The 12,782-nt window shown below is 37.0% G+C and overlaps 1 protein-coding gene across 2 annotated transcripts in view; it reads left to right on the forward strand.

Moving 5' to 3' along the window:
- GCA (grancalcin) overlaps positions 1-12,782 on the forward strand; it is a 38,828-nt gene that overhangs the window by 22,835 nt on the left and 3,211 nt on the right. For both annotated transcript variants that reach the window (XM_021075773.1, XM_021075774.1), the window contains 4 exons: positions 4,162-4,205; positions 4,490-4,637; positions 7,906-8,019; positions 12,149-12,207. In XM_021075773.1, coding sequence (XP_020931432.1) covers positions 4,162-4,205; positions 4,490-4,637; positions 7,906-8,019; positions 12,149-12,207 — 365 coding nt within the window. The remainder of the gene's footprint in view (positions 1-4,161; positions 4,206-4,489; positions 4,638-7,905; positions 8,020-12,148; positions 12,208-12,782) is intronic.

A 12,782-nucleotide genomic window follows, 5' to 3' on the forward strand; every position in this document is an offset into this window, starting at 1 on the left:
CAGACATATTTTCAGTGCTATATAGCAGGATTCCATTGCTTAACCCTTCCAAATGCAATAGTTTGCATCTATTAACCCCACATTCCCAGTCCCTCCCACTCCCTCCCCCTCCCTCTTGGCAACCACAAGTCTGTTCTCCATGTCCATGATTTTCTTTTTTGTGGAAAGGTTCATTTGTGCCGTATATTAGATTCCAGATATGTGATATATTAGTGTATTTGTCTTTGTCTTTCTGACTGGCTTCAGTATGAGAGTCTCTAGTTCCATCTATGTTGCTGCAAATGGCGTCATTTTGTTCTTTTTTATGGCTGAGTAGTAGTCCATTGTATATATATATACCACATCTTCTTAATCCATTCATCTGTTGATGGACATTTAGGTTGTTTCCATGTCTTGGCTATTATGAATAGTGCTGCAGTGAACATGTGGGTGCATGTATCTTTTTCAAGGAAAGTTTTGTCTAGATATATGCCCAAGATTGCTGGACATATATGGTAGTTCTATGTACAGCTTTCTAAGGTACCTCCATACTGTTCTCCATAGTGGTTGTACCAATTTACATTCCCACCAACCATGTAGGAGGCTTCCCTTTTATCCACACCCTCTCTAGCATTTGTTATTTGTGGACTTATTAATGATGGCCATTCTGACTGGTGTGAGGTGGTACCTTGTAGTAGTTTTGATTTGCATTTCTCTAATAATTAGTGATGTTGAGCATTTTTTCATGTACTTGTTGGCCATCTTGTATACTGGCTTATTTAAATGATTATTTTCCAGTTGTGATTTCCTCCATCCTTTATCTTCTTCTTTCCTATCTACATATGTCCTTTCATTATTTCTTTTAGAATGGGTTTAGTATTGTTGTATTCTTTTAGTTTTTGTTTTCATTTTTAATAAACAAAAGATTAAATGATAATCTTGCTGGGTAGAGTCTTCTAAGCTGCAAATTTTTCCCTTTGAGAACTTTGAGTATATCTTGCCACTTTCTTCTGGCCAGTAGTGTTTCCGTAGAAAAATAAGCTGATATGCTTATGGGGCTTCCCTTATAATTAACTCTTTGCTTTTCTCTTGCTGCCTTTAGAATCCTCTCCTTTTCTTTAACTTTTGCCATTTTTACTATAATATGTCTTCGTATGGGTCTGTTTGGGTTGAACTTGTTTGGGGCCCTCTGTGCTTCCTGTATCTTGATATCCATTTCCTTTAGATTTGGAAAGCTTTCAGCCATAATTTCTTCTAATATGTTTTCAAACACCTTTTCTTTTTCTGGAATCCCTATTATGCATAGATTGGCCCACTTTATATTATCCCTTAAATCTATTATATTGCTTTCATGTTTTTTCATTTGGTTTCCTGTCTGCTGTCCTGACTGGGTGATTTCCATCATTCTGTCTTTCAAGTCGTTCTTATTCATCTGCATTATTCATTCTGCTCTAGAATGCCTTTAACTAAGCTTACCTCTCTGCAGATGAGTTTTATAGTTTTTCTTGGTTCCTCTTTATAGTTTCTAGTTCCTTTCCAAAGTAATCTTCAGTACTTTTTTTTTTTTTTTGGTCTTTTGAGGGCCGCACCTACAACACGTGAAGTTCGAAAGGCCATGGGTTGGATTACAGCTGTGGCTGCCAGTGTACACCACAGCCATAGCATTGCAGGATCCATGCTGTGTCTAGGACCTACACCAGAGCTCACAGCAATGCCAGATACCCAAATCCACTGAGTGAGGCTGGGGATCAAACCTGCATCCTCATGGATACTAGTCGCATTTGTTACCACTAAGCCACAATGGGAACTACCATATGCATTCTTAACTCCTTCAGCATTTTCACTGTATCCTTTTTGAACTTGGTTTCTGTTAGACTGCAAAGGTCAGTTTCATTATTTGCTCCTTCAGAGTTTTTAACTGAATGGTTCCTGAGCTGCTTCATTTTACTTATATTTTTCTTATTCTGTGAGTTTATGGAAAACAACTATCTACTGTACTCTTGGAGTGCTATTTATACTTGAGAATGCCCCTAGGTAGCTAGCTTGTGAGGGCTTACTGGTTTTTTTGGCATGAGGGCTGCTTTTGGTTTGGATGTTTGCTGTCTCTTTCCTCAATGTGTGCAACGTGTTATACCCTTGATAGGAGGTGTGCCAGTGTATGGCCTGCACATGCTTCCAGGGGTATGGAGGCAATGGGCAGGGCCTGTAGTCAGTTCCTGGTTGCTGGGCCTTTGACAGCGTTGAGGCCCTGCGGAGGTGTGGCACAGGCTGCTCCTCCTTGCAGGGCCCTCGGAAGTAGCAGTGATCTTTAGGCAGGTCTAGGCAGCACCCGAAGCCTTTTGCAGTGGCAACAGCAGGGCATGTACATTCTAGGGGAGTGAGGGGAATGGGTAGCACTTAGTTTCAGTGCCCTCCCTGACAGCAGCTGGTCAGGTGATTGGGGCTTCAGCTGGTACCTGTTCACAGACCCATAGTCGTGGCAGGCTGTGCCCACATCTGGAATCTCAGATGGTTGCAGTGGTGTGGCCCATGTAAGTGGTGCTTGCGGCCTGAGTGTCCACAGAGAAAGATATTCCTGTGAAGGTCTCTCCCTTCTTCCTCTAGCCCTCTACTCGCCCCCAGAATGGCACCTTGCTTCCCTTGAGGGCCCAGGAGTCCTCCTGCATTCCATCAGCTGTGACCCTTCTCTCCCCAGCCTGTACTGCACTGCTCCCTAGACCTTCAGGTTGTCTCCACACAGCCAACCCTACTCCTCTATCTGGAATTGACCTCCAAGGCCTGAGTCTCAGCACCCAGTCCCCACTGAGGGTTTCAAAGTGTGGTGCCCAGGTGGTGGTATCAGTGGTCTGTGTAGCTGTCTCTCTTCTTTGCCCTCCTCAGTCTGGCTGCTGTGCTTTTCTCCAAGGCTTTGAGGTTCTTCCTCCATCCCGGCTGATCTCCCTGTCAGTTAGGTGGGCTCCTAGGGAGCAGATTCCTTTCCTCTTTCACAGTTCCCTCTTAGGAGTGCTGGTCCTGTCGTGATACCTTCCCCCCCCCCCCCTTTTCTTTTTGTTCTACCAAATTATGTGGAGGGTTTCTTGCCCTTTTTGGAGATTTAGGATCTTCTGCCAGTGTTCAGTAGATGTTTTGTGGCAATCGCTTATTATGTAGGTGGGTTGTTTTGATGTGTTGTGGAAGAAGGTGAGTGCCACATCTTATTCCTCCACTGTCTTGATTCCACTCTGCAACCTTATTATCCATATTTCTTCTTCCTTTCTCCCCCCCAAAAACAAAGCAATTGCTTCAGTTCTAAAATTCATCTTTTACTTACTTGATTGCAATAAATTACCACATGATTTACCTACATTCAGATTCATTTTACTTTACTCTATATTCTTTGTCAACTAATGTTTCTGAAATGAAAACGTTAGGATTGCCCCACTGCTTCTTTTTTTCTTTTTTTGTCCTTTTGCCTTTTCTAGGGCCGCTCCTGTGGCATATGGAAGTTCCCACGCTAGGGGTTGAATCCCAGCTGCCGGCCTACGCCAGAGCCACAGAAACGTGGGATCCGAGCTGCGTCTGCAACCTGCACCACAGCTCACAGCAATGCTGGATCCTTAACCCACTGAGCAAGGCCAGGGGTCAAACCTGCAACCTCATGGTTCCTAGCCGAATTCGTTAACCACTGAGCCATGACGGGAACTCCCCCACTGCTTCTTAAAGTCCTACAGTGACAGCCATTGATCCAAAACTTTAGGGTGGCATTCAAGACTTTTGTGACCTGGTCCTCATCTGCCTTTCTGAAGTCATTGTATGCCTCTCCTTCACATATACCCCAAGTTTTAACCAAATCTCTTAAGTCTTTCAAGTTTTATGATCTCAGTACATGACAACTTCTATTTAAACTCACTTTGGCATTTGTGTGAGGAAGACTGAAGTCCTCCTTTTTCCTTTTAACGTTAGTTTTCAGTTATTTTATAATTGCTTATTTAATTACCCAAATCCCTTTACTAAGTGTGAGTAGTATGAAGGTAGTAATTTTTATTTTAGTCTATTTTATTTTAACTATGCATGCCTAACATTCAGTTTATTCATTGAGTGATTGTGAGTTTTTGGCAATTTTTAAGTGTTTTGTTTGGAAAATAGAAATTGTTAGAACTTTACATAAATTGGGCAGAACTTAATACAAATAATGTTTTGTAGCTTTCAGCTTGGAAACCTGCAGAATTATGATTGCCATGTTGGATGTATCCTTGAATAAAAATAGAAACTACTAGAATATAGAATAATCACTTTCCAAATATTAAGGCAATTATTAGATGTAGATGATCATAATAGACTAGGAGGTTTAAATACTTTGTAAAATCCTGTTGAATTTTATTCTTTTCCATTTTTACACAGAAATCTATATGCTAAATTTGGCTAGTTCTTACAGAAGCATACTTACAGGTTTTTAGTCAATTATTTGAAATTTGGGATCAGGTAAATTATCTTTGGTATCAAAATTTATTTTTGTTAATAAAACTATCAGAGAGATTGCACAGGAAAAATGGGATTTAATGAATTCAAAGAACTTTTGGCAGTAATTAATGCCTGGAAGCAAAACTTCATAAACATTGATCATGATAGAAGTGGCACAGTAGAGCATCATGAATTGAATCAAGCCATTGCTGCTATGGGTAAGAATATTAAAATTATTTTTTATATGGAAATATCTTTTTTTATCACTCATTTTATCACATCTGTAGTTGTATAATGATCATAACAATCCAGTTTCACAGGATTTCCTTCCCATAACCCAAGCACATCCCCCTACCCCCCAAACTGTCTCCTCCAGAGACCATAAGTTTTTCAGTGTCTGTGAGTCAGCATCTGTTCTGCAAAGTTCAGTCTGTCCTTTTTTCAGATTCCACATGTCAGTGAAAGCATTTCATTGTATGGCTGACTTCACTTAGTATGATAATTTCTAGGTCTATCCATGTTGCTAAGGAATATTAAAATTCTTTAGAATCTATCCAGGTTACCTTTGATCAGATGAATCTTAATTTTTTTTGTGTGTGTGTGTGTCTTTTTGCCATTCCTTGGGCCGTTCCCATGGCATATGGAGGTTCCCAGGCTAGAGGTCGAATCAGAGCTGTAGCCGCCGGCCTACACCAGAGCCACAGCAACGGGGGATCCGAGTCGTGTCTGCAACCTACACCACAGCTCATGGCAATGCTGGATCCTTAACCCCCTGAGCAAGGCCAGGGATTGAACCCACAACTTCATGGTTCCTAGTTGGATTCATTAACCACTGAGCTGTGTCAGGAACTCCAGATGAATCTTAATTGTTTAATTTTACTAAGTAATAAAGAGGTATCTTATTTCACCAGCTGTTTCCCAATTTGATTTCAATTTGTAGATACATTCTGATTAAAGACCTTTAAAAAAACCATCCTATTTATGAGTTTTTCAAAAGATGATCTTCCATACATTATGGTTGATAAAACAATTTCTGAATTTCCTCTTTTTAGTATGTGTAAATTTATTCTAATTATACTCACTTACCATTTACATTGTATACTTTTGTAACTTGGTAAGATCTGTAATTTGACAGCAAAGGCTTTTCTCAGTTATGGGTCTCCACATTAATAGTCTAGCTTTGTAGCAGTAGAAATTTTTTTTTGGGGGGGTTCTTTATTTAACGTAGTATAGAACACTCAGTAGCTATCAAAAAAAACCCCTCAAAGTAGCAAGTCTAATTTTAAAATATCTTAAATGTAACTTTATTTTATCATTTTTCTGATAAGCTAAAGTTCTCAGTCTCCTTTCTCCCAAAAATAATATAAATGATGTTTAACTTACAGTTAATGCAGTTTTAAGTGGATTTCTTAATTGTACTATATATATTTACTCACTTATCCTGTGATTTTATATATACTCATTTCCAAACAAGTTGTATTTGTAATAAAACTTTTTGAAAGGTTTTAACTTTCAGAAATAAGAACCAAATGCAAAATATCTCAAATTCCAATTTAAAGTGAAAGCCATGATTACTTTTGTTGTGTAATAGATGGGTCATTTTAGGGATAAGCCTGGCCATATAAACATGTATAATTCAAGTATAGAGTCTTCACACCTAATGAATTAAACTTGGTTCTTAATTCAGCACAGTGCTGGAAAATTAATATTACCTTTTGCAAAAAAGAAAACCACCTAAGAGTTCACATAGGCAGTTGAGTGTAATAAAGAGATATTCTATGTTATTCAAATTTAAATGTCTTCATGTATATTTTAAGATATTCAAATTATTTTGCTGAAAACACTATGGAAAATCTTATAAATTTTATCAGTACCCACACCCAGATTGTAACTCTTTCATAGGAAGCTCAGTTTATTTGCATATAATTACATTAGCTTGTATATTTTTTTCCTATTAATTTATACCTTTCCTTTTATTTAATTTTCATTATAGTTATGCAATGCATTATCTTCTGTTGCATTTGTTTGTTTTTCGCTTTGAGTGGATTAATGTCTTTTGTCCAAGTCTACTAATCCAGTAATATATAAAGACTATAAGTCTAGGCTAGCTTTCTTCACAGTAAAGTGTACATATCTCATTAAATCCATAGGACCTTTTGTAGGGGTGCAGCAAGTAGAATATATTATTTATATTTCTAATTTTACTCCATTTTTAAGTTTCAGTTTTTATATTTTTAAATGTAAATAAATAGTAATAAAATGAATAGAATTTAAAACCAAATTAATACACATATAATGGGAGTGAATGATCCAAAAACTTTTTCTGATGGAAGAACACAATCAAGAACTTTTGGAGCCCATGGGCCTAGACTGTAAAGAACTAAGGAAGGTAGTGAGAAGGCTGTGGTTAAGATGAAAATCTATGAAGTAACAGAGTAAGTTTCTAGGACAAAATGGAATAAGTTTTTCTTATTTCTTCCTCCTCTGAGTAACCATGATGATCCTTAAATTTTCTTGGAATATATTGCTTTCAAGTATCTTATAATCAGTGAGAAATATAGGATTTGAATGATAGCAAGGATCATTAGTAATCTTTGTTTTGATATTCTTTAAAGAACTATAAAATTACAGGGTCGAAATATTGATGCATTAGAACCTGTGACACACTAGACATTATTTCAAAATCAAATTACATTTTAAAAAGACAAGGAGTTCTTGTCATGGCTCAGCGGAAATTAATCTGACTACTATCCATGAGGATGCGAGTTCAGTCCCTGGCCTTGCTCAGTGGGTTAAGGATCTGGCATTTCCATGAGCTGTGGTGTAGGTTGCAGACGTGGCTCGGATCCCATGTGCTGTGGCTGTGGTGTAGGCCTGCAGTTGAAGCTCTGATTGGACCCCTAGCCTGGGAACCTCCATATGTCACGGGTACAGCCCTAAAAAGTAAAAAACAAAAAAAACATGAAAGATAATTTTTTTCTTAGCTTTGACTTTGTTACACAGCTAGAATTGTGATATTTATGTACCATTTCACTATTAGTAATAAAACCTTTGATCAACAGGAATGTGTTTTGTTTCTAACATAGTTTTATGTAATGGATTTTAAAAGTTAATTTGTCTTATAACTTTACTAACAAGAATGCATTGTTTGGGAGTTCCCATCTTGGTGCAGTGGAAACGAGTCTGACTAGGAACCATGAGGTTGTGGGTTCGATCCCTGGCCTCAGTGGGTTAAGGATCTAGCATTGTCATGAGCTGTGGTGTAGGTCACAGACACAGCTCGGGTCTGGTGTTGCTGTGGCTCTGGTGTAGGCCGTCAGCAACAGCTCTGATTAGACCCCTAGCCTGGGAACCTCCATATGTCGCAGGTGCGGCCCTAAAAAGACAAAAGACAAAAAAACCCCCAAAAACAAAAACACATTGTTTGTCATGACATTCTTATGATGTTTAATTTTAGAAGTTTAATCTCGCAATCCCTGTTTTTAGGTTATAGGCTGAGTCCTCAAACATTAACTGCTATTGTTAAACGTTATAGCAAGAATGGCAGAATCTTCTTTGATGATTATGTTGCTTGCTGTGTGAAGCTTCGAGCATTGACAGGTATGGACCATTTGTTGCTATAGTATTATGTACTTTTTTCCTTGAATGATGTCCCTCATTTTCTTTTTTTTTATTTTAAGATTTTTATTTTTCCCATTATAATTAATGTACAGTGTTCCTGTCAGTTTCTACTGTACAGCAAAATGACCCAGTCATACACACACACACATATATATTTTTTTCTCACATTATTTTCAATCATGTTCCATTGCAAGTGACTAGATATATTTCCCTGTGCTATACAGTAAGATATCATTGCTTATCTACTCCGAATGCACTAGTTCGCATCTATTAACCCCAAAGTTCCAGTCCATCTCACTTCTTCCCCCTTGGCAACCACAAGTTTGTTCTGCAAGTCCATGAGTTTTTCTGTGGAAAGGTTCATTTGTGCCGTATATTAGATTCCAGATATAAGTGATATCATATGGTATTTGTCTTTCTCTTTCTGACTTACTTCACTCAGTATGAGAGTCTCTAGTTCCATCTATGTTGCTGCAAATGGCATTATTTTGTTCTTTTTTATGGCTGAGCAGTATTCCATTGTGTCTATTTACCACATCTTCCTAATCCAGTCTTCTGTCGATGGACATTTAGGTTGTTCCCATGTCTTAGCCATTGTGAATAGTGCTGCAATGAATGTATGGGTGCATGTATCTTTTTCCATGAAAGTTTTGTCTGGATATATGCCCAAGAGTGGGATTGCTGGTCATATGGTAGTTCTATATTTAGTTTTCTGAGATACCTCTGTACTGTTTTCCGTAGTGGTTATACCAATTTACATTGCCACCAATAGTGCAGGAGGGTTCCCTTTTTCCACATGCTCTTCAGCATTTGTTATTAATTGACATGTTAACAATGGCCATTCTGACTGGTGTGAGATGGTACCTCATAGTAGTTTTGATTTTCATTTCTTTGATAGGTAGTGATATTGAGCATTTTTTCATGTGCCTGTTAGCCATCTGTATATCTTCTTTGGAGAAATGTCTATTCAGGTCTTCTGCCCATTTTTCAATTGGGTTGTTGGCTTTTTGCTGTTGTGTAAATTGTTTGTATATTTTAGAGATTAAACGCTTATCAGTTGAATTGTTTGCAACTATTTTCTCCCATTCTGTAGGTTGTCTCTTTGTTTTTTTTCATGGTTTCCTTTGCTGCACAAAAGCTTGTCAGTTTGATTAGGCCCATTTGCTTTTATTTCTTTTGCCTTGGGATAATGACCTGAGGAAAACATTTGCAAGGTTGATGTCAGAGAATGTTTTGGCCTATGTTTTCTTCTAGGAGTTTTATGGTATCTTTTGTATGTTTGTCTTCAAGCCATTTTGAGTTTATTTTTGTGAATGGTATGAGAGTATGTTCCAGTTTCATTGCTTTACATGCAGCTGTCCATTTTTCCCATCATCACTTGCTAAAAAGATGGTCTTTTTCCCATTTTGCATTTTACCTTCTTCGTCAAAGATTAATTGACCGTGGGTGTCTGGGTTTATTCCTGGGTTCTCTATTCTGTTCTGTTGGTATGTATGTTTTCTTACTAGTACCATGCTGTCTTGATTACTTTGGCTTTGTAATATTTCCTCAAGTCTGGGAGAGTCATGCCTCCTGCTTTTTTGTTTGTTTGTTTTTTGTTTTTTTCCCAGGATTGTTTTGGCAATTGTGGGTCTTTTATGTTTCCATATAAATTTTTGGATTATTTACTCTAGTTCTGTGAAAAATGTCATGGGTAATTTAATGGGGATTGCATTGAATCTGTAGATCGCTTTGGGTAGTATGGCTATTTTTAGAATATTCTTCCAATCCAGGAGTGTGGAGTATCTTTCCATTTCTTTGAATCTCTTTAGGAGTTCCCGTTGTGGCACAGCAGAAACAAATTGACTGGGGACCCTGGGGTTGTGGGTTTGATCCCTAGCCTTGCTCAGTGGATCAAGGATCTGGTGTTTCCGTGAGCTGTGGTGTAGGTCACAGATGCGGCTCAGATCTGGCATTGCTGTGGCTTTGGCGTAGGCCGGCACTGTAGCTCCGATTAGACTCCTAGCCTGGGAACCTCCATGTGCTGTGAATGTGGCCCTAAAAAGACAAAAAAAAAGAAATCTCTTTAATTTCCTTGATTAATGTTTTATAGTTCTCAGCATATGTCTTTTTATCTCCTTAGTTTATTCCTATTTAATTTTGTGTGTGTGTGATTTTAAAAGGTATTGCATTTTTATATTCCTTTTCTAATATTTCATTGTTAGTATACAGATATGTAACCAATTTCTGAATTTTAATCTTGTATCTTGCTACTTTGCTGAATTCATTGATCAGTTCAAAGGACTCCCCATAGTTTTTGTGGGGAGTCCTTAGGGTTTTCTGTATATAGTATCATGTCATCTACATAAGGGGCAATTTTATCTCTTCTTTTCCAATTTGGATACCTTTTATTTATTTTGTTTGATTGCTCTGGTTAGGACTTCCAATACTGTGTTGAATAAAAGTAGTGAGAATGGGTGTCCTTGTCTTGTTCCAAGTCTTCACAGGAAGGCTTTCAGCTTTTCCCCATTGGGCATTATATTTGTTATTGGTTTGTCATAAATGACCTTGATTATGTTAAAGTATGTTCCCTCTATAACCACTACCTCTATACCCACTTTGGTAAGAGTTGTTATCATGAATGGATGTTCGACTTTGTTAAATGCTTTTTCTTCATCTATTGACATGATCAAGGTTTTTGGCTTTTCTTTTGCTAATGTGTTTGACATTGACTGATTTGCACATGTTGAACCGTCCTCGTGAACTGGGGATGAATCCTACTTGGTCATGGAGTATGATCTTTTTTATATGTTGTTGGATTCGGTTGAATAAAATTTTGTTGAGAATTTTTGCATCTATATTCATCAAAGTTATTGGCCTATAATTTTCTTTCTTGGTAGTATCTTTATCTGGTTTTGGTGTTAGAATGTCTGGGAGTGTTCCTTATTCCTCAGCCTTTTGGAAAAGTTTAAGAAGGATGGGTGTATGTTCTTTGTGTTTGGTAGAATTCTCCTTTGAAGCCATCTGGTCCTGTATATAAATTTTTTGTAGGGAGTGTTTTTTTTACTATGTATTCAATTTCATTTGTAGTGATCAGTCTGTTCAGTTGGTTGATCTGTTTCTTCTTGATTTGGTTTTGGCAGGCTGTCAGTCTCTAGAAAGTTGTCCATTTCTTCTAGATTGTCATATTTGTTGTCATGTAATTTTTCATGATATTCTCTTATGGTTTTTGTATTTCTCCAGTATCCATTGAGCTTTCTCCTTCTTCATGTCTTATTTTGAGTTATTTCTCTCCTCTTTTTGGTGAGTCTGCCCAGAGGTTTGTCAATTTTGTTTACCCTTTCAAAGAACCAGCTCTTGATTTTATTGATTTTTTTCCTATTGTTTTTTGAATCACTATTTTTATTGATTTCCTCTCTGATCTTTGATTCCCTTCCTTCTGCTGACTTTAGGTTTTGTTTGTTCTTTTTCTAATATTTTTTTTTAAGGTGGTAGGTTAAGTTGTCGATTTGAGATTTTTTTTTTCTTTTTTGAGGAAGGCCTGTATCACTATGAATTTCCCTCTAAGCACTGCTTTTGTGGCTTCCCATATATTTTGAATGGTTGTGTTTTCAATATAATTTTAGTAATGTTATAACTTTATAGATATCTGCTAATAAATATTGGTACATGATTAAATGATATAAAACCTGTTAGCTTTAATTTTTCTTTCTTAATTACAACATAGGTTACATAAGAAGCCAAATGATGAAAGCCTAAATAAACTAATTTATACTTACCTGAAGGTTACAAATTATACTTTGAAATTTTGTTTGTGGTTTTTGGTGTTTGACAGTAAGCCAGAGAGGAAAACTAAGCACCATTTCAATCCTTCTCCCTTATTTTCTTTATGAAGTTGATAATGTGTTTTCCTTCTTTATTCACCATTAAATCTAATCAGCATTTTAAGGCTTTAAAAATGTGAGAGTATAAATAGTGAAAAATTGTTTTGAGAAGTTTTCTTCCTATCTCAGTTTCCTGGGACATAAATCATGTAAGATTTAGTTGAGTATAAATTTTTCAGTTTATCTGGGGACACCAAGTATTTAAAACTATAGATTTTAAATAACAAAAATTAATTTGTTTAAAGATTTTTTTAGGAGAAGAGACCACTTGCAACAAGGGATGGTGAATTTCTCATATGATGATGTGAGTATTTTGTGTAACACTTTTGATATTTATCTGTGTTCTATATATGTTTATAGCTATCAAAACAATTTAAATCTGATATCAATGCTCAAAATATATTGTAGAGGCACATTCTTTTTCTGTATTTTTCAGCTTAATGCAAATGTAAGATTGAATAGTTATGCAAATTCCAATTTGAATTATATTAATTCTATATTAAACATAGAAATACTTTTAAACTTTATGACAGGCTTTTGGCCGTTTGTCTCAAATCATTTTTAAAGCAAAACTACCATTATTATTTCTGTTTTTCTTTTTATGGCCATACCTGTGGCATTTGGAAGTTCCTGAGCTAGTGGTCGAATCCGAGGCCTATGCCACAGCCACAGCAACTTGGGATCTGAGCCATATCTGCTACCTGTACCACAGCTTGTAGAAATGCTAAATCCTTAACTCACCGAGTGAGGCCAGGAATTGAACTCTCATTCTCAGAGACAGTGTCGGTTTCTTAATCTGTTGAGCCACAATGGGAACTCCCCACCATTATTTTTTATAAAGACTAATTTACTTATGATCTTTCTCCTAAGAGTGATAAG

The sequence above is a fragment of the Sus scrofa genome, chromosome 15 (genome assembly GCF_000003025.6).
Source record: "Sus scrofa isolate TJ Tabasco breed Duroc chromosome 15, Sscrofa11.1, whole genome shotgun sequence".
NCBI classification, from domain to species: Eukaryota; Metazoa; Chordata; class Mammalia; order Artiodactyla; family Suidae; genus Sus; species Sus scrofa.